General features: G+C 40.3%; 3 protein-coding genes across 3 annotated transcripts in view; 2 read left to right on the top strand and 1 right to left on the bottom strand.

Annotated features, from left to right (window-relative positions):
• The window catches only part of LOC139536482 (interleukin-17 receptor D-like), an 8,929-nt gene extending 5,351 nt beyond the window's left edge, over positions 1 to 3,578 (top strand). The window contains exons 2-3 of the mRNA XM_071337040.1: positions 6 to 637; positions 1,375 to 3,578. Coding sequence (XP_071193141.1) covers positions 6 to 637; positions 1,375 to 1,502 — 760 coding nt within the window. The 3' untranslated portion in view covers positions 1,503 to 3,578. The remainder of the gene's footprint in view (positions 1 to 5; positions 638 to 1,374) is intronic.
• Positions 1 to 7,870, bottom strand: part of LOC139536497 (V-type proton ATPase subunit S1-like protein) — a gene marked incomplete at its 5' end in the record, with an annotated part of 159,742 nt that extends 151,872 nt beyond the window's left edge. The window contains one exon of the mRNA XM_071337050.1: positions 7,752 to 7,870. Coding sequence (XP_071193151.1) covers positions 7,752 to 7,870 — 119 coding nt within the window. The remainder of the gene's footprint in view (positions 1 to 7,751) is intronic.
• Positions 7,871 to 10,751: 2,881 nt separating this feature from the next.
• The window catches only part of LOC139536528 (rho guanine nucleotide exchange factor 3-like), a 103,481-nt gene continuing 92,145 nt past the window's right edge, over positions 10,752 to 22,087 (top strand). The window contains exon 1 of the mRNA XM_071337098.1: positions 10,752 to 11,104. Within this exon, the coding sequence (XP_071193199.1) occupies positions 11,070 to 11,104 (35 nt within the window). The 5' untranslated portion in view covers positions 10,752 to 11,069. The remainder of the gene's footprint in view (positions 11,105 to 22,087) is intronic.

The raw sequence follows: 22,087 nt of genomic DNA, 5'->3' as shown, positions 1-22,087 counted from the left end.
CTCAGTTTACCGGAACGCGAGCCGCAGCCGCTCAACATCAGCAAGAGGAACTACTTCCGGAGCAAGTCGGGGCGGTCTCTATACGTGGCCATTTGCAACATGCACCAGCACATCTCGTTGGAGCCTGATTGGTTCGAGAGGCAGGTGAAACCCGCTCCTTCGGCACCGCCTCTGAAGCAGCGTGACACTGCCGGCGCGTCATTGTCGTCATCGTCGCCTCACATGGAGAAGTTTGACTCTGGCCTGGTGCTCGACGAGGTTCTATTTAAGTTGCCATCAGAAAGCGAGGGTACTCTGAAGGGGAATGTGTTGCTCACATCTCTCCCTCCCAGCCTGGCCCACTATTCCCTGGACGGACCCGGGGGGCCTGGGAACAGCCTCTCCAGCTTCTCTCAGGGGGAATCTGGGGTCACGTCGGGGTCCTCGTCTGGTTTGGGTCTGGGGTCTCTGAGGCCTGTCGTCCCTCCCCAGGCTGGAGATGGGTCAGCCAGTCCCCCAGAAATGCCCCGGGACTCTGGGATCTATGATTTGTCAGTGCCCTCTTCTGAGCTGTCCATCCCCCTCATGGAGGGCCTGTCACCTGACCAGGCTGACTCCTCCTCCCTGGCCGACAGCGAATCATCTTCTTCTGGACTGGGTAAGAGACCAATTACGTTTTATGTAAAAAAATGCCTAAAATTATGTATGACATTTTCACTTGCAAAATAGTAAGTGGTCATGAACCATAAGTCAAATTGAGAATGAGTCAGATTTAAAGCCCTATGCCTAAAATTATGCTGTATGACATTTTCACATTTAAGTACAATAGGACTGATAATGAACCATGAGTCAGACTTAAGAATGAGTCATCAGATTCGGAGATGATTCAGTGACATCATACCAGAAATATTTCTTAATCCACTCCTCACTCATTTCCACCACTGGTTGTTTCTATTCCACCATTAGTACCATTTAGGGTTGCAAAACTACTGTTAATTTACCAAAGTTACCAGAATCTTCTGTAATTTTGGTAATTAACAGGTAATCTATGGTAACTAATAATAAAAAGTGTTTGTCCAAATTGTCCATGAGTTTGTAGCGGATAGACCAAATGGTTCAAGAGAAAATTGCCTAATTAAAAAAGCGTCTAATCAACAATGGCATTTCCAATTAAGTCTGCAACTCTTCCAACGATTGACTGCCACCAGTTTGGCACCAAAACATTTGAAAACAAAGACATATTGACATAGTAAAATAAATAGAAGTGTGTAAAGACAATGTAAATGATATTTTATGCTCAAACCCTCATATTAAACACTGATGTTATTCACTAGTGAAGTCCTGTGTGTGTTTGTTGTGCTGAATATCTCTTCATTGTGTGTCTGTTATCTCCAGGTGATGAGGATCCCCCTGCTGTCAGCTCTCTGCACTATGCCGTGAGCACCATCTGTAAAGCTGAGCTACACCACCACCATCTAGAGCAGTCTGAAGGACTAGGACTCGTTCCTGTTCCTCCCTTGTAGTGAACTTAACATTACATTACCTGGACATGCATGGCCTGTTCATAAGGAATCATTGGATCAAGCCCATGGATTCTAGTGATGTCATCTGCTTCAGAATCTCTGTGGGCTGTGGGCTGATAAAACACGGAGGAATGATGTCACGTTTTAGAACGCCGAGGGTGATGTCACTGTTTTGTGAACCTTCTAAGTAGCGGTTGTGTGACTGTGAAGGCAAGGCATTATTTAACCAAATGGTTGTATGTTTTGCAGTGCTGTCCTGTAATTGTTAGTGGTGTAAAGATGTTTAATTCAGACTACACCAGATCTGCCTTTTAAAACACCCCATGCCAGGTTACCAGTTCATCAAATGGCCGACATCAATGTTTCTCAACCTTGGTCCTCTGGTGCATCAGAGGTGACACATTTTTGTTCCAGCCCAGCGCAGAAACACCTGCGTCAAATCCACGATTACTTGAATCTGGTGTGTTAGTGCTGGGCTTGAACACAAATGTGTGACTTCAACGATGTAGTTTGTTTCATACTGGGACAATTATGTTTTGAATGAAAGAGCATTTGTTTGTATGTTGCTTTATTTTAATTTATTGTCAATTATGAAATATGAAATAACTTTAAAGTATTGTACACCAACACAACGATATAAGGTGCTGGAACTGAGTGTCAAAGCACTTTTACTTGTTAAAAAAATTAAATAATTCTCGCACAAATTTGGATTACTAACAGAAAAGGTTTTGACAACTGTTGTGTAAGAGCAGATAGGTTGGGAGTACTCACACATTTTTATCATTTTTCGAACCAGCAGTTATGAAAATGTGATATCGCACTCACAGTAATGGACAGGGGTTTGATTTTAGGAGCATTCTCATTTTAAAAACGAAATGCTTTTATTTGGAACTTGGGAAATATAATGTTATTCAACTCTTACAGAGCAAAAAGTAACCCCGTCTTTGTGGGTCTACTCCAGCGTGCGTTCTAACAATGTTTTTCAGCGCCAGTCATTTTGACAACACTTTTTTTTTTTTGTGTGGAAATAATCAGTTTTATTCCAGTTTTGTATAGTTTTTAGATCCTTTTTTTCCCTCTCTGTTTTATATATACACTTTGTACTGTTTTATAGTACTCTAATGTTGGAAATAAGCAAAAAATGAAATTGTAATTTGTTTGTTATTGACGCCTCGGACACTACAAACTGGTAGTGGAGACGAGATTGGAAGGATGGCTCGGCGAGACAAAACCGATTTCCTGCTCAAAGTGTGTAACTAAACATGTCATTGTGTTCTTGCAATCTGTAATATCATTTACACCCTTTAGATGGCAACATAGATGTATATTTGATATCTGCCCAATTGAAGTAGTATTTGAAGTGGCAACTGATTTCACCAGTAGCACTGTGCCAAGTGCACCTGCAAGTGAACTGTAAGTCCAAGGTTAAGATACAAACTGGTAGTTAAAATACAACGTAACCTATTGCATGTTTTAGTAACTGTCAAATGTGGTGTAATAATTGGTTGGGATAGAAATATTTTTTTCACTTTTTATTTTTTTACATCCAACCCCTACATTTAAGTCACGTTAGTTTGCCTATTATAAACATTATGGCTTGCATTAGGACTGACAGTCCGTCTGCTACTGAACTTGAGCAGTGCCATGTGGAAAGTTTTTATCATCCATTATTAATCTACATTTTTTTAGATTATGTAGATTACCATCCCATGGTGAATACTCTACTATTCAAAAGAGAAAATCACTCTAAAGAGAGGATTAAAAATCACACCAATGACTACACTTCCTATAGGTCTACTTGGTGCTGAGTAATGTAGTGTGTTACACTCTACACAACTAGATTCTGATACGGGGGTCCGGAACATAATTACAGATAATTTGACTGTAAACCTTGCTTACATTTGTATACGATCACATCTCTATTATGTGTGGGAATACTTGGGAACAGATTTCCAAAATTAAAATGTCTTGAAGCAGATGTCCAACAGTGAAAAATCTATAAAACAAACATGTTTTTATTATGTTTTGCTCAAAACTTGGGGGTCCAAATAAAACCACCGGCCACCAGTTGGGGAACCCTGCTGTACTGTATTATCTCACTGTAAAATAAACCTTGGTCTCACACACACACACACACACACACACACACGGTAAAAGTAGTTTCATACTGGATATTTGGTTTTCTCTCGTCAACAGCAATTGAACCAAGCATGCCAATGACTATGAAAATGTTATATTCTGAATCAGGGTTGCATGGAGAACAATCCACAACTTTAAAAACACATTCTTTTTAAAATAAATAATATGATTTCGGATTTCAATCTTCAATAGCTTTTAAAGTGTGCCATGCCTACGAAAATGATACATTCTGAATTGGGAAGATGGTGAAAAATACACCATCTTTTGTTTTTGAAACTTTTTTGTTTTTATGGATTTTCATCTTCAGTAGCACTTAAACAACGTGTGCCATGACTATGAACATGATATATTCTGAATTGGGAGAATGGAGAAAAAAAATCACTTTTTTTTTTTTTGCATTTGGATTATTATCGGATTTCCATATTCAACAGCTCGTAGCCCTTTACACTCGTACCTGTAGACGGGATGCAAATATCCAATATTTTGACAATGATAATCGCCTAAATTGGAATGCAGTGGCTGTACAGTAACATGCTATACATGACGTCAGAGCTCATGTTCGCCACTTCACAGCTCTGTATGGGTTTTGACGGAGACATTCTGAATAGGAGTACAGCGAGCGACAAGAAGTTGCCCCCATCCCTCTAATTGGGCAATGCTGTAAATTACGCGGACTCAATGTATTTTGTAAGATGAGATGTTGAGGATTATAATAAATAGCTTCGTCATACAAGCAAGCCAAACACCAGTGTGTCCAAATGTGCACTTCACATTTCCATATTGTAAAACTCAAATAATATACAGTGTCAATGTTTATGATCACAATGTTTGGTGTAACATTCCAAGATGACATGGCGTTATACGCTGGGTTGTCCTGAACAGAATGTCCTAACCACTAGTGTAGCCTAGTGGTTAGAGTGTTGGGCTAGTAACGGAAAGGTTGCAAGTTCGAATCCCCGAGCTGACAAGGTACAAATCTGTCGTTCTGCCCCTGAACAAGGCAGTTAACCCACTGTTCCTAGGCTGTCATTGAAAATAAGAATTTGTTCTTAACTGACTTGCCACGTTAAATAAAGGTAAAATAAATGTTTTTGCTTGTACTGTATACTTCAGGTATTGTATATGTAACGGAACTTAATTACTATCGCCCCGTAGCACTCACTTATGTCATCATGAAGTTCTTTGACAGACTAGTTAAAGACCATCTCACCTTCGCCTTACCTGACACCCTAGACCCTATTTGACCAAGAAGGAGCGTGATGGTGCAGCATCAGATGACCTGGCCTCCACAATCCCCTGACCTCAACCAAATTGAGATGGTTTGGGATGAGTTGGACCGCAGAGTGAAGAAAAAGCAGCCAACAAGTAAGTGCTGGAAAAGCATTCCTCCTGAAGCTGGTTGAGAGAATGCCAAGAGTGTGCAAAGCTGTCATCAAGGCAAAGGGTGGCTACTTTGAAGAATCTCAAATATATAAAATATATTTTGATTTGTCTAACACTTTTTTTTGGTTACTACATGGTTCCATGTGTTATTTCATAGTGTTGATGTCTTCACTATTATTCTACAATGTAGAAAATAGTAAAAAATAAAAACCCAGGAATGAGTAGGTGTGTCCAAACTTTTGACTGGTACTGTATGTATATATATATATATTTCCCTCTGACATTGCTCATGATATTTCTTAACTGTAAAAATGTTCAGGTTTATGTGTATTTGTTATTTTTATTTTATTGCTTTGGGTATTACTGCACTGTAGGTATTACTGCACTGTTGGAGCTAGAAACACAAGCATTTTGTTGTACACGCAATAAAATCTGCAAATCTGTGTACGCAACCAATAAACTTTTATTTTATTTGTGAAGAACATTTTCCACAGATTATGCATCTGAATGCACTCATGACTCCATTCTAGGTGTGCCAAAATGACTGTTTCTCTGAATTGCATTGTGAAAGCCTAACACTTTAAGATCATATTTTATAATTTAGCTAGGCATGTTGGGATAAGTATTGTTGTTTACGCAATCCAAAAATGTTCCATTATAAATTGCAATCTGGGTCAGGTGGGCATAATTTGTAAAGGTGGGGATGCAGGGCTGTGTTCCAAACAAAACAACTACAAGTGTGCCTTGTCTAGTTCCTTGATGGCACAGCTACTGTAGGAGGATTCAAAAAGCACATTTAAATTGAATACTTAAAAAAAAAAATGTTTATTTAACTAGGCTAGTCAGTTAAGAACAAATTCTTATTTACAATGACAGCCTACCCCTTTGAGTTATACAAGTGCAGTGAAATGAATTAGGAACTGTACACACTTTGGAGAGGTGTGTGGCCATTGGAAACACCAGTTAAACCTCTCACTCAAACCCCCATAATTTGTTGGTCCATTGTTGCACCTAGCCCACATTTTCCAATAATATTCTTATCTTGCTACTGAGTGTATCCAGAATATTTTCAGATTTCGTTATCAACAAATGCGGTGAAACGTACAGTAAATATGAAATGCACACGAATCAACCGTGTAATGTTTTTGGATTCAGTCTCGTCAGGTGAACTGTTGTGTCCTCACCTTTAGTCTAATAATTTTACCATAATCTCCAAACTGTTCCTTTTTAATTGCTACCATTAATTTTTTCCAGTGGTGTAAAGTACTTAAATAAAAAATACTTTAAGGTACTACTTAAGGTACTACTTTACTTAACAATTTATATTTTGACAACTTTTACTTCACTACATTCCTAATGAAAAGTATGTACTTTTTAAGACACCCAAAAGTACTCTTTACATTTTGAATGGTTAGCAGGACAGGAAAATGGTCCAGTTCACACACTAATCAAGACAACATCGCTGGTCATCCCTACTGCTTCTTATCTGGTGGACACACAAAACACAAATGCTTAGTTTGTAAAGTATGTCTGATTGTTGGAGCATGCCCGTGGCTATCCGTAAATGTAACAAAATAAAATTGTGCTGTCTGGTTTGCTTAATATAAGGAACTGGAAATTATTTATACTTTTACTTTCATACTTAAGTATATTTTAGCAATTGCATTTACTTTGATACTTAAATATATTTAAAACCAAATACTTTTAGACTTTTACTCAAGTAGTATTTTACTGGGTGACTTTCACAAGTTATCTGTACTTTTACTCAAGTGTGACAATTGGGTACTTTTTCCACCACTGGTTACCTGTAAGAAACATTTTAATTTTGTCCTATCCATATAGACTAATTTCCACAAGTGTAAGGGGTCAGACAAAGCGTGCTATCACTATACAAATTATATATTCTGAAGCGGGGGAGGATAGAGAAATAACACACGTTTTTTGATGTTGAAATGTTTTTTTTCTCTTCCGGATGGCTCTTAAACAAAGCATGCCATGACTATGAAAATATATTTTTCTCCATCCTCCCCTGATTCAGAATATACTTTGACATATTACTCATTTATCAGACAGTCTTATCCAGAGTAAGTAGGCTTAAGTGCCTTGCTCATGGGTAAAGACAGATGTTCACCTAGTCAGCTTGGGGATTCGAACCAGCAACCGTTCAATTGATGGTCCAATTCTTTAATCTGCTAGGCTACCTGCAGCCCCAATATAGATTATATATACAAAAGTATCTGGACACCCCTTCAAATGAATGGATTTTAGTATTTCAGCTACACCAGTTGCTGACAGGTGTATAAAATCGAGCACACCGCCATGCAATCTCCATAGACAAACATTGGCAGTAGAATGGTCTTACTGATGAGCTCAGTGACTGTCAACGTGGCACCGTTATAGGATGCCACCTTTCCAACAAGTCAGTTCGTCAAATTTTTGCCCTGCTAGAACTGCCCCGGGCAACTGTAAGTGCCGTTATTGTGAAATGGAAACATCTAGGAGCAACAACGGCTCAGCCGTGAAGTGGTAGGCCACACAGAACGGGACCGCCGAGGGCTGAAGTGTGTAGCAAGTAAAAATTGTCTGTCCTCGGTTGCAACACTCACTACTGAGTTCCAAACTGCCTCTGGAAGCATGGAAATGGGTTTCCATGGCCGAGCAGCCGCACACAAGCCTAAGATCACCATGCACAATGCCAAGCGTCAGTTGGAGTAGTGTAAAACTCACCGCCTTTGGACTCTGGAGCGTTCTCTGGGGTGATGAATCAGTCCGAAGGACGAATCTGGGTTCGGCAGCAGGAATGTTACAACATCTAGTGGAAAGCCTTTCCAGAAGAGTGTAGGCTGTTATAGCTGCAAAGGGGAGACCAACTTCATATTAATGCCCATGATTTTGGAATGAGATGTTCGATGAGCAGGTGTCCATGTAGTGTATCATTTTCAAAGTCATTGCACGTCATTAAGAGCTATTGACGATTGAAATTTGAAAAATACGTGCAATGTTCTCCATCCACCCCTGATTCAGAATATACCATTTTCATAGCAGTGCGATGCATGGGTAAAATCACTGGGGAAGCCACGGCCGGGAAAAATGCCATGTTTCAACCTAAACTCAGCAAAAAAAGAAACGTCCTCTCACTGTCAACTGCGTTTATTTTCAGCAAACTTAACATGTGTAAATATTTGTATGAACATAAGATTCAACAACTGAGACATAAACTGAACAAGTTCCACAGACATGTGTCCCTGAACAAAGGGGGGGATCAAAATCAAAAGTAACAGTCAGTATCTGGTGTGGCCACCAGCTGCATTAAGTAGTGCAGTGCATCTCCTCCTCATGGACTGCACCAGATTTGCCAGTTCTTGCTGTGAGATGTTACCCCACTCTTCCACCAAGGCACCTGCAAGTTCCCGGACATTTCTGGGGGGAATTGCCATAGCCCTCACATTTGTTAGTGTCTTAACGGCCGTTTCACAGGTGCATGTTCATTAATTGTTTATGGTTCATTGAACAAGCATAGGAAACAGTGTTTAAACCCTTTACAATGAAGATCTGTGAAGTTATTTGGATTTTTACGAATTATCTTTGAAACACAGGGTCCTGAAAAAGGGAGGTTTCTTTTTTGCTGAGTTTACGTGTTGTGATAATTGCGTTGTTGTTCTACAACCTGTTAGTTCATATGTCTTGCCACCTAAGGCCGAGAGCAACATCTGTCTGGTGAATTCCACAAAGCATATTGCATGTAACAAACTGTTACAGGAACCTACCAATCAATCAAGTTAATATTTCCGATGTTTACGGACCACTAAACGACTATTGATTTAGAACACCGGAGAGTTACCGCAAGTCGCAAAGAAAACAAGAGCTGCCTCCACTATTCCAGCACCATTTCAACTTCAACATTTCAACAGCATCAAATCAAAAGATTCCAAAAACAAATTAGTCCAATCAACGTAAGCTAAATATCATGTGGCTGTGCAAGGTACACATACTGTTTGTGTGTGTAAGTATAAAAAACATGTTGACCCACCCTACTTACACCAATGCCAACCTCCTCTCTTTTATGTTGCCGAAACAGTCTATGACTGTGTCATACAGTACCCGATTTTAGTTTTTGTAGTCCCAGGCTACCTGGCTAACATGCTTGCTCGCTTGCCTAATAGGAGCTGGCAGGGTGAAAAATGCACAAAAATAAGGCCGTTTTTTTCGCGATTACTTCATAACAACAGCAAGCAGTTGGGAAATATGGTCATCTTATGAAACTAGTCTCCACGGCGGATGCAATAAACTAGTTTGTATCAGAAAAGAACGTTGTTAAAAATGTAATGTGTCCAGCCTACTATCTACACGGATCTTAGAGCACTCTCGTCTGAGTGTACAAGAGCGCAGAATACCAGAGCACAGTAGCCTAATAAACAAATAACCACATTTCGTTAATAAAATAAAGATAAAAAATACTCTTTCAAAATGCAGATGTTGATTTAGTTATGGATCCATAATGAATTACTATGGGAATAAATATCACTGATTTACAGAAATATTGGAACAAAGTTGTCTAATGAAGGCAAACAATTTAGAATCCTCCAATCCTGTAGCCTACTCCCGACAATTACGTTGTACAGCGCCATATTTTTCATTACATCCAAACGCAAACCCTTAGGGTTTCATTTTTCTCTGAATGGAAACACCATAAACCAAATTTCTTAAAATCAATCCCATATACTTTGTTATTACAAAAAAGGTTTTACAATCTCTGGTAATGCCAATACGGAATACTATCAAATGCTTCTCAAACTAGCAATAACTTGCAGTAACAGAAGAAATGGCTGAGAATTAAATGACATGCCACAGAATGCTGCAGCAGCACGCAGGGTGTGCTGCAGTATGACACAAATTTTAAAGGAGGCACCACAGTAACTTCCTTTCATGGGCAACGATTAGCCAGGTAGTTAACATTAGCCTACTACATCTAGCTACATATTGATCTTTCATTCTTTCAGGCCAGAGGCACAATGTATGAATTTATGGTTGGATCAGAATCACCATTATTATCATTGGCCAGTACCGAGAATTAATGCAAAGTCCAAATCCCGATCTCCATCCATGGTTAATTTAGGAAAGGGCTAGTTTTAGCTAGCTAGCTAGCCACCAAAGAACGACAAAACAACAAGATGCAACAATTCAAGTTTTTTTTGGTAAATGACATTTGGCTTCTGATGTGATTGTTGTGAAGCCAAACCACACACAAAAATGGTGTGCTAAGACGACTCAGACTAGAGCTCACTCAGTTTAGCTCAACACTGATTGGCTATTATTGTATTTTTTTAATCAAGGGAGGCCAAATCCAAATTTGGCATCAGCTAGATGGGCTACACATACAGAGACAGAGGGGCGCTGTTTTGCTCGCTCGGATGCTTTCTCCAGCGAGATTCATTCAGTCTCTTGTGAATTGAATGAAAATTAGGAAACACAGAGAGAAGAAATATACATAATTGCTGGGTTTTTTTCATTATTTTGGGGGGGGGAGCCTGGCTTCCCTTGGCATCCATAAATACACGCCACTGTTTCATTATCATGGCATGTTTGGTTCAATAACTATTGACGAGAGAACCGAATATCCAATATAAAACACATTTTACCTTGGTCTCTCGCTCTCACATACACACTGTTGATGGGCGGTGCTTGATGCGGCGATACAACTCAACAGTGGACCATAGTCTGTGTTTCGTGAAGCGTCAACGCATGAAACAACAGTAGCCACAGAAAAAAAATAACCAAAAACCTGATGGTTAAAAAACTAAGCTATGCTACTTCAAGGGCGATGCGTTATGGATGTAGATTTTGGCGAGTCAAAGTGAAAGTTTGCCATTGACGACTTGTTTTATTATAATCGAAAAAACAGTTTTATTCAGATTTTATGATCGGACTGTTTTGAGTTTACAGTCTATGTATGACGACAGAAGATCATAGTCTTGTTTCCTCTTTCCAATAACTTTACCGTTTTGGGGGGAATAACCTACATCACGTTGGAACACATCTAATCACATGCAAACAGGCGATGGAAACAAAGAAGTTTCAAGGTAAGATGTTTTTTTCTATCATACAAACGTTCTTATTTAGATAGCTGAAACCCAAACAATAGGACTTGCCATAATTGCTTCATCCACGCAGTCGACACCAACTACGAAATGTTATTATATGCTACTTTTCGTCGGATACGTTGTGATGTTGCAGCCTGGTGTCAATAAAAACAGGTTTTCATCATTAAGTATTATATCCATATTCTGATTTGAGCTAAATTATACCTTGCCTGAACCTGAGGAAACTCATCAGCGACACTAAAAATGTACTTCCGGGTCACGGAATTTCAAATTTTTCTAAATAATAGTCCTCTACTTAATAGTAGAAGTGTCAATAATCTGTATTTATTCATAATATATGAAAAATAATTGTCTAAACATGAATAATTTGCATTACATTTAGGTTTTAAAACGTCTTCCAAGGAGAAATAAATGCCCCCAATGCAAATAACTGTATATGAAATACATATTGGCTTATAGAGCAAAAACTATTCTATGTGAAAAAATGATTGTATTGAATACTCAGTAGGGTCTGTAGAATGCATAGATAGTGTCCTTTCATGGGGCACTGAATAATTAGATCCCCTATACTGGTCTTGACGAGAAGAAGAAAAAAACTGTCAGGGGAATTTCTCTTCTGCACTGTTGTGGGGAAAAAGTACCCAATTGTCATACTTGAGAAAAGTACAGATAACTTAATAAAAAATTACTCAAGTAAAAGTGAAAGTCACCCAGTAATATACTACTTGAGTAAAAGTATTTTTTTTTTAAATACTTACATATCAAAAGTAACATTGCTAAAATATACTTAAGTATGAAAAGTAAAAGTATAAATCATTTCAAATTCCTTATTAAGCAAACCAGACGGCACAATTTTCTTGTTTTTTGTAATTTATGGATAGCATGAGGCACACTTCAACACTCATAATTTACAAACGAAGCATGTGTGTTTAGTGGGTCCACCAGATCAGAGGCAGTAGGGATGACCAGCGGTGTTCTCTTGATAAGTGCGCGAATTTGATCATTTTCCTGTCCTGTTAAACATTCAAAGTGTAACAAGTACTTTTGTGTGTTAAGGAAAATGTATGGAGTAAAAAGTACATACTTTTCATTAGGAATGTAGTTAAGGAAAAGTTGTCAAAAATATAAAAAGTAAAGTACAGATACCCCCCCAAAATACTTAAGTAGTACTTTAAAGTATTTTTTACTTTAAATCATAATCCAATAAATGTATATGAGGAGTTAAGATGGAGTGTCGCCAGAGATACTTTGGAAGAGATCGGAAACTACTTTGGAATAGTATTAACGGCCATTGTGTATGTTGCCCATGCGTCGTCAATGGGCCATGCGGTGCATTCTGCGATTCTGAGACAAGGAGAACTCTCCTTGGAGTCAATTGGGCGCTAGCTCAAAAACTCAACATGAGCATGAGTTTCGTCAACAAGAAGTACAACATTACAAATCTTTTATGAGATGTGAGAAAATTAACTCTGTAATATCGTATAGCTTTGGAATCTTGACATTATGCACTTTTGAGGAAAATCGTCAGGTTTCTCCACTCATACCCTGACTAGCTTAGCATAAAAATGTGAACGCGATTGGTCGATAGTCTGCTGGGCATTATACGTTCCTACCTTCATTGCCTAATGCGATTCCTATCTCCTCCTTTCTCTAATATCTCTGGTGTCGCAGAGGCTAGAACCTGAGTGACATTGAGTAATATTCTCATTCTTCTGTAGTAACATAGTCATTGAGTAGGTTGGGTGGTGCTCTGACCAGTTAGTATATTGTAGACTCAGTTACTGTGATGAGGATGATAATGATATAGTAGTTTGTAATAGGAAGTGTATCTCAATAAGGCACCTCCATCTCCAAACATTCTCCAATTGTCTTTTCGTCCACCTCTCACATATTGACCAGAGTGAGGTCAGTATGAGCTTACAGTGTATGATGTCACTAAGGAGTTAAAACTGTTAGAACGTCTCCTTATTCTACTGTAGCTGATGACTCAAGTTTCCCTAGTCGTCTGTGATTTACTGTCTGTGTCTGTCTATCTCCCCAGCAGAGTCAGTCCTCAGGGTCAGACACTGGTGGCCTCTGCTACTTGTAATGTTTTGTCCTCCCATTCATGGTCTTTAGGCAAGCAAACATAGCATCAAGGTGTTGATGCCTCTCTGTGGCTTGTTTTTTTATTTATTTTTATTTATTTAACCTTTATTTAACTAGGCAAGTCAGTTAAGAACAAATTCTTATTTACAATGACGGCCTACACCGGCCAAACCTGGATGACGCTGGGCCAATTCTCCGCCCTATGGGACTCCCAATCACGGCTGGTTGTGATACTGCCTGTAATTGTTGGAATCTTCAGGAATTCCAGCTACTGCCTGGGAGTTCTGATTCTTCTTCACAATTCACAATTCCATTTGTTCCAGTTCTCAGAATGCTTTCTGTTCTATTCTGTCTTATGACTGTCACATGATGACAGAAATGAACTATAAAGGAACTGTATGATTGTTCCTATCAGCCTCATACACTTTCAGATGCCTTTGATTGAGAAATAGGAATGTTTCTCTGGCTAAGCTCCGTCGGTATTCTAAGCAGTCAAAAGCCATCATGACAGACGAGGCGACTGGCTTTTCACCTGTTGTATCTTTCTAATCAGCAGTTGTTCGGCCTCAGCTCTTGAGGCAACTGTTAAGTTGAGTTGTAGTAGTAGTACCCTGGTTGTCTACACTGTCTCAGGCTTGTGCATACCAGGATTTGTGCGGTATGTGGGCAAGTCACGTTTTTGGCTGTGAACACATGGTGTGAACTGAACAGAACAGTAGTGGGTGAACCCAGGCATGTGTCCCAATTGGCACCCTATTCCCTACATAGTGCACTACTTTTTTTTACCAGAGAAAGAATAGGGTGCCATTTGGGACCAGCCAGGCCAGGGGAGAGGACCAGCGGAGCGTGCTCACCAGTAATCCCCAACCTAATCCCCTTTCAATGTGTCAGACAAAATCATATTTTGATATGGACTGACGGCCGCGCTGCTCCTCCGCGGGTTCCCAATCCACGTCCCCTTCCCGGGATTAGCTCTCTCGCTTTCGCGCTCCCACTCTCTCTGAGAGTCCTACCCTCTGTTTTCTACAGATGGTAGTAGTTCTCACTCTGTCAGGCTTCCCTCAGCTCAGTCCTCTCACAGTCAGCCTCTACTTATATGGTTTCTCGCGATCTCTATTTGCCCCAGTGTAGATAGAAAGTCCCTATCTCTTCCTTACACACACAAATTCACTCACTGAGTTCAGCATGGCCAGTGAGGTAATGGCAGATTTCGGATTTTCAGATTGTGTGCATGCCTGATTGCATAGTGCTAGGGGAGTCACAGAGTGCTGCAGGAAACCTTCTGCGGAGGACTGGACCATCTCCCTCCCTCTCTACCCTCTCTCCCTCGATCTCTCTCTTGCAGGGCAGAAGGTGGCAGTGTGTTTAGTAGCAGTCTGTAATACAGTATTCCACTCCCCTCTTTACGAACAATCCCCATATACTGTAACTATTCATTTTCTGTCACAAATCTCAAGGATCCAATGGACGAAGCATTTCTCTCTGGAAAGAAAGGGAGATTATTTTTACAGTTACAACACTTCTATTAGGTTCAGGTGAAAGTGAGTGTTCTAACAGTCAGAGACTCAAGATTATGTCATCCCTATTATGCCCCGCTGTCCTTAATGAGGAAGAATTCATTCTGCTCATGTTGCATGCAGTCTCTATGTAGTGCCTCAGTTGATAAGTGTCTTATTACTATGTATTATCATTATATAATAGCTAATTTGATGGGGTTGTCCTTTGCCCTTGAACCATATGTGTTGCAGAGTGAGTCAATACTGTGTTCCCTCAGGAAATGGAGGCAGACGGAGTTCTGAGAAAACATTGTGGTGTTTCAATGATATACAGTATCGTGGCCTGGGCGTGGTCCTCCTAGCAGTTACAGGGAGGAGGGTGTGGGCAGTGTGAATCTGTCCCTCCCTGCCAACTATGGTACACTGCTACTAACAGAAAGGGGGATACCTAGTCAGTTGTACAACTGAAATGTGGCTTCTGCATTTAACCCAACTCCTCTGAATCAGAGAGGTGTGGGGGCTGCCTTAAATCAACATCCACGTCTTCAGCGCCCGGGGAACAGTGGGTTAACTGCTTTGCTTAGGGGCAGAATGACAGATTTTTATCGTGTCAGCTCGGGGATTCGATCCAGCAACCTTTCGTTTACTGGCCCAACACTCTAACCACTAGGCTACTTGTCACTCTGCATGATATGGGCAGAAAATGTTATTTGCGATTTTTGTACCAAATATTGCGATTTGCGGTTTTACTTGAGATTATACACATAACAAAAATATAAACGCAACATGTAAAGTGTTAGTCCCATGTTTCATGAGCTGAAATAAAAGTTCCCATACATTTTCCATATGCACAAAAAGCTTATTTCTCAAAATTTTCTGCACACATTTGTTTACATCCCTGTTAGTGATCATTTCTCCTTTGCCAAGATAATCTATCCACCTGACAGATGTTGTCAAGGGTGTGTACGGGAGGCGAAGTCAGGTGCAGGAGAGCAGAGTGTAGTGAACAGGCGCACTTTAATTCCGTTCCAAAAATGACAGCACATAAAAACAATAATGTGCCAAAAACACGGAACATAGCAAAAGTAAAGAGCCTCCACATAACAAACAAACAATTACACACAAAGACAATGGAGGGGAACAGAGAACTAAATACATGCAGTAATTATGGAATGAAAACCAGGTGTGTAATGGAACAAGACAAAACTAATGGAATATGAGAAATGGACCGGCGATGGCTAGAAAGCCGGTGACGTCGATCGCCGAACGCCGCCCGAAAAAGGAGAGGAGCCGACTTCGGTGGAAGTCGTGACAGATGTGGCATATCAAGTAGCTGATTAAACAGCATGATTATTACACAGGTGCACCTTGTGCTGGGGACAATAAAAGGCAACTCTAAAATGTGCAGTTTTGTCACACAACACAATGCCACAGATGTCTCAAGTTTTGAGAGAGTGTGTCGCAGCCGGCCGCAACCGGGAGACCCATGAGGCGGCGCACAATTGGCCCAGCATCGTCTGGGTTAGGGGAGGGTTTGGCCGGCTGGGATGTCCTTGTCCCATCGTGCTCTAGCGACTCCATGTGGCTGTACGGTGCCAGCTGTACAGTGTTTCCTCTGATACGTTGGTGCGGCTGGCTTTCGGGTTAAGCGAGCAGTGTGTCAAGAAACAGTGCAGCTTCGCAGGGTCGTGTTTCGGTGGATGCATGGCTCTCGACCTTCACCTCTCCCGAGTCCATACTGGAGTTGCAGAGATGGGACAAGACTAACTACCAATTGGGGAGAAAAAAGAGGTAAAAATATATACAAATAAAACATAAATTAATTTACTCCTGAGGTGCTGACTTGCTGCACCCTCGACAACTACTGTGATTATTATTATTTGACCATGATGGTCATTTATGAACATTTGAACATCTTGGCCATGTTCTGTTATAATCTCCACCCGGCACAACCAGAAGAGGACTGGCCACCCCTCATAGCCTCGTTCCTCTCTAGGTTTCTTCCTATGTTCTGGCCTTTCTAGGGAGTTTTTCCTAGCCACCGTGCTTCTACACCTGCATTGCTTGCTGTTTGGGGTTTTAGGCTGGGTTTCTGTACAGCACTTTGAGATATCAGCTGATGTAAGAAGGGCTATATAAATACATTTGATTTGATTTGATTTGACTTATCACGTGGTTTGTGCAGGCTGAAATATGGTGAGTTGGGATGCTATTGGAAACTTCAACATTTGTAACAAGCATGGTAACAAGCATTCATTGTTATACCCCTGTAGTTACAGACTGCAATTACCACCAGTTACATGTTATTACAGTGTAACTATAAATTGTTACAATTAATTACAATACTTGTTACAGTGTAACACTGTTTATTTCATGAGGGTCCTTTGCCAGACCTTTATCAGTAGTTCACTATCGTTGTAAGAGTTGGCTTAATCTCAGCAACCAGAAACAAATCACAGAATGTTAAGACAGTGACGAAAGACTATAGTTGGCTAAACATACAGTACCAGTCAAAAGTTTGGACACACCTACTCTTTCAAGGGTTTTTCTTTATTTTTACTATTTTCTCATTGTAGAATAATAGTGAAGACATCAACACTATGAAACAACACATATGGAATCATGCAGTAACCAAAAAAGTGTTAAATCAAAATATATTTTCGATTTTAGAATTTTCAAAGTAGCCACCCTTTGCCTTGATGACAGCTTTGCACACTCTTGGCTTTCTCTTAACCAGTTTTATGAGGAATGCTTTTCCAGCAGTCTTGAAGGAGTTCCCACATATGCTGAGCACTTGTTGACTGTTTTTTCTTCACTCTGTGGTCCAACTCATCCCAAACCATCTTAACTTTTTATGGCTGCAGGGGCAGTATTGAGTAGCTTGGATGAAAGGTGCCCATTTCAAACGGCCTGCTCCTCAGTCATAGTTCCTAATATTTGCATATTATTATTAGTATTGGATAGAAAACACTCCAAAGTTTCTAAAACTGTTTGAATTATGTCTGTGAGATTAACAGAACTCATATTGGCAGGCAAAATCCTGAGTTGAAATCAAAACAGGAAGTCAGAAATCTGAGCTTGTCTGTATTCACCAGAGTCCTTTAAGAAATCCAATTGAGTTATGACTGATGTTGCACTGCCTAGGGGTTCCACTAGATGTCAGCAATCAATAGAAATTCCAATGAGACTTCTATGATGTTGTGGGAGAGAATGAGAGCAGAATCAGTCAGGTGTCCATCAAGCAGCCATGCGCTGATCATGCCTTTTCCTCATGCAAGGCACTGACGTTCCATTGCTCACGCAGACAAGAAGGAATACTGGAACTTTATTGAAGCTATATGTTAAAAACATCCTAATGATTGATTCAGTACTTAGTTTGAAATGTTTCTTCGACCGGTAATATCACATTTTGAAGTTTTTGTCCGATATAACGCTGACCAGAATTAGCATTTGGATATGTAAACCAGACGCGCTAACAAAAGAAGGTATTTGGACATAAATAACGGATTTTTTCGAACAAAACAAACATTTATTGTGGACCTGGGATTCCTGGTGTGCTTTCTGATCCTAATCAACAAAGGTAATGGAATATTTATCATGTATTTTATTGTTTATAGTGACGCTATCTTTGCAGCTGTGGTATGCTACTTTGAGCGCCGTCTCAGATTATAGCGTGCAATTATTTTTCCGTAAAGTTTTTTTTTAAATCTGACATAGCGGTTGCATTAAGGAGAGGTATATCTATAATTCAATGTGTATAACTTGTATTATCATCTATATTTATGATGAGTATTCATGTTGAAACGATGGGCTATGCAAAGTCACTTGATGTTTTTGCATTTAGTGAATCTTGTAGCCTAAATGTAAACTCAGATTTTTTGATATAAATATGAATTTAATCAAACAAAACATGCATGTATTGTGTAACATGAAGTCCTATGAGTGTCATCTGATGAAAATAATCGAAGGTTAGTGATTCATTTTATCTCTATTCTGTTTTTTGTGAAGCTATATTTAGCTGGGAAAAATGGCTGTGATTATTTTTGGTTTTGTGGTGACCTAACATAATCGTTTGTAGTGCTTTCGCTGAAAAGCCTATTTGAAATCGGACACTTTGGTGGGATTAACAACAAGATTACCTTTAAAATGATGCAACACTCCATCACTCTCCTTCTTAGTCAAATAGCCCTTACACAACCTGGAGGTGTGTTTTGGGTCATTGTCCTGTTGAAAAACAAATGATAGTCCCACTAAGCGCAATTCAGATGGGATGGCGTATTGCTGCAGAATGCTGTGGTAGCCATGCTGCTTAAGTGTACCTTGAATTCTAAATAAATCACAGACAGTGCCACCAGCAAAGCACCATCACACCTCCTCCTCCATGCTTCATGGTGAGAACCACACATGCAAAGATAATCCGTTCACCTACTCTGCATCAAGACACGGCGGTTGGAACCAAAATTCTGAAATTGGGACTCATCAGATCAAAAGGACAGATTTCCACCGGTCTAATGTCCATTGCTCATGTTTCTTGGCCCAAGGAAGTCTCTTCTTGTTAGTGGTGTCCTTTAGTAGTGGTTTCTTTTCAGCAATTTGACCATGAAGGCCTGATTCACGCAGTCTCCTCTGAACAGTTGATGTTGAAATGTGTCTGTACTTGAATTCTGTGAAGCATTTATTTGGGCTGCAATCTGAGGCTGGTAACTCGAATTAACTTATCCTTTGCAGCATAGATAACTCTGGGTCTTCCTTTCCTGTGGTGGTCCTCATGAGAGCCAGTTTCATCATAGCACTTGATTTTTGCGACTGCACTTGAAGAAACTTTCAAAGTTCTTGAAACTTTCCAGATTGACTGACTTTCATGTCTTAAAGTAATGATGGACTGTCATTTTTCTTTGCTTATTTGAGTTGTTCTTGCCATAATATGGACTTGGTATTTTACCAAATAGGGCTATCTTCTGTGTACCACTCCTACCATGTCACAGCACAACTGATTGGCGCAAACGCATTAAAAAGGAAAGAAGTTCCACAAATTAACTTTTAACAAGGCACACCTGTTAATTGAAATGCATTCCAGGTGACTACCTCATGAAGCTGGTTGAGAGAATGCTAAGAGTGTGCAAAACTGTCATCAAGGCAAAGGGTGGCTACTTTGAATAACCTCATTTGTTTGAAGACTTTTTTGGTTACTACATGATTCCATATTTGTTATTTCATCGTTTTGATGTCTTCACTATTATTCTACAATGTAGAAAATAGTAAAATAAAGAAAAACTATTGAATGAGTAGGTGTGTCCAAGCTTTTGACTGGTATTGTATGCGCATACAACAGACCTGAGATTAGGGCAGGCTATAGCGATGCCATTTTCTGCTGTAGTTGTCTGCCAACACGTGTGGTGTGTGTGTGTGTCTTTGTGCTGGAAGTGTTTGGATGTCAGTTTCCCTCGCTGCAGAACGGAAAGTGTGTGTTGTTGGAAAGTGTGAGAGCAGCACCCTCGGGTCTGGGCTGGAAGACCTGCTGACACACACACGCATGCATACACCCACTCATGCTCATGCTTACTCAGACACTCACAACATCCAACAGGCTCTACCCACACACACATGCATACTGAGGACTGGAAATGTATATTTTTAAGATACACATTCAGTCAATCCAGCCATTCAATTGAATCGTATTATTTTACATCCAAAGCCCTTCTATAATTTCTGCTCCTAATCCGGCCATGATATTATTGAACCCAGACTGTGAGGGTTGCAGCTATAGGGCCGAGACTGCAGCTATAGGGCCGAGACTGCATCTAATGACTTTAGCAGGTGTAGACAAATAGCCATAGAGCATGATCCTAAAATAAGACGTCTTCTCCCCTGCAGCTCATTTGAAGCCTAGGGTCCCAGACACTGGATAGCCCTGTATTGCCGGGGCCGTGGACTGGCCTCTATCCCATAATATGTCATATTCTGCTGCTGTGAAGAGAGACTTTCTCCGACTGAAACCTGAGAGCCAGGCCAACGCTTTGATATGGAGCTGAGGGGCAAGAGGGGCGGGAATGAGGGATAAAGGGATGGGAGAGAGGGGGAGTGTGGAGAGGGAGGGGTGAGGTGAATCGGTGGCATTCTGTCGGATCATAACATGCTGCAGACAGGAGCTCTGGCTACCTCTCTCCTCCTCTCTCTCCCTCTCTTTCACTCTCTCAATTCAAGTCAATTCAAAGGGGCGTTATTGGCATGGGAAACGTGTTGACGTTGCCAAAGCACGAGCAATAAACAATAAACAAAAGTGAAGACACAAAAAAACATCAACAAAAAAATCTTTGAATTTAACAGTAAACATTGCCCTCGAAAAAGGTTTTAAAAATATAGACATTTCAAGTGATATATTATCAGCTATGTACAGTGTTTTAGCAATGTGCAAATAGTTGTAGTACACATAGCAGGGGAAGATAAATAAACATACATATTGGTGGTATTTACAATGTTGTTTGTGCTCCACTGGTTGCCCAAGACAAAATATGTAAGTGCCTTTGAAAGGGTAAGATGCCAGGCTCACCGGTTTGTGTCAAGAACTGCCATGCTGCTGGGTTTTTTACGTTCAACGGTTTCCTGTGTGTATAAAGAATGGTCCACAACCCAAAGGACATCCAACGCAATATTAGGAAGGTGTTCCTAATGTTTCGTACACGATCCATGTCTCAATTTTCTTAAGGCTTAAAAAAATCCTTCTTTAACCTGTCTCCTCCCCTTCATCTACACTGATTGAAGTGGACTTAACAAGTGACATCAATAAGGGATCACAGCTTTCGCCTGGTCAGTCATGGAAAGAGCAGGTGTTTACTTATTTCACTCACCTCGACATCATCGCGTTCAACGTGTGCTGACGTGCACGAATCCATATCACCAACCAACATAGATACAGCCTCTTCCACAGTGAAAAGTCATGGCCGCTTCGGCATGATAATTTTTGAGTAATGAAGTGATAAAAAAAATATATATATATATCAAATGACAACATACCCTATTTTCTGGTGGATGACAACAGGTTTTAAGCAAGTTCCTTTTGCAATATTGACACAGATATTATTGTTAGAAAAACAAGGCCGTTAGCGGCTGCTATACTAATTTAAAGAAAGGCCGCAGACGACCGCTATGGGTTTTTATTAAATCAGTTGTTTATGATCTGATGAGGTGTGGAGTTGGAGTTATATTGTGCACCTCACGAGGTGTATCGTGTGTTCCCAGGAGTTGCAATGCTGAAGAATGTTGGGTGGGGTTAGGAGGGCACACATTGCTAAGGAAGCAGCTGGAAGGGGGAGTGTGTGTGTGTGTGTGAGCTGACTTTCCTTTCCTGTCCCAGGTACAGTGAGCGAGCTCAGGAAAC

This window comes from Salvelinus alpinus, chromosome 12 (assembly GCF_045679555.1).
Source record: "Salvelinus alpinus chromosome 12, SLU_Salpinus.1, whole genome shotgun sequence".
NCBI lineage: Eukaryota > Metazoa > Chordata > Actinopteri > Salmoniformes > Salmonidae > Salvelinus > Salvelinus alpinus.
Note: the sequence above shows the minus strand (reverse complement) of the source record. Positions and strands in the feature narration are given on the sequence as shown.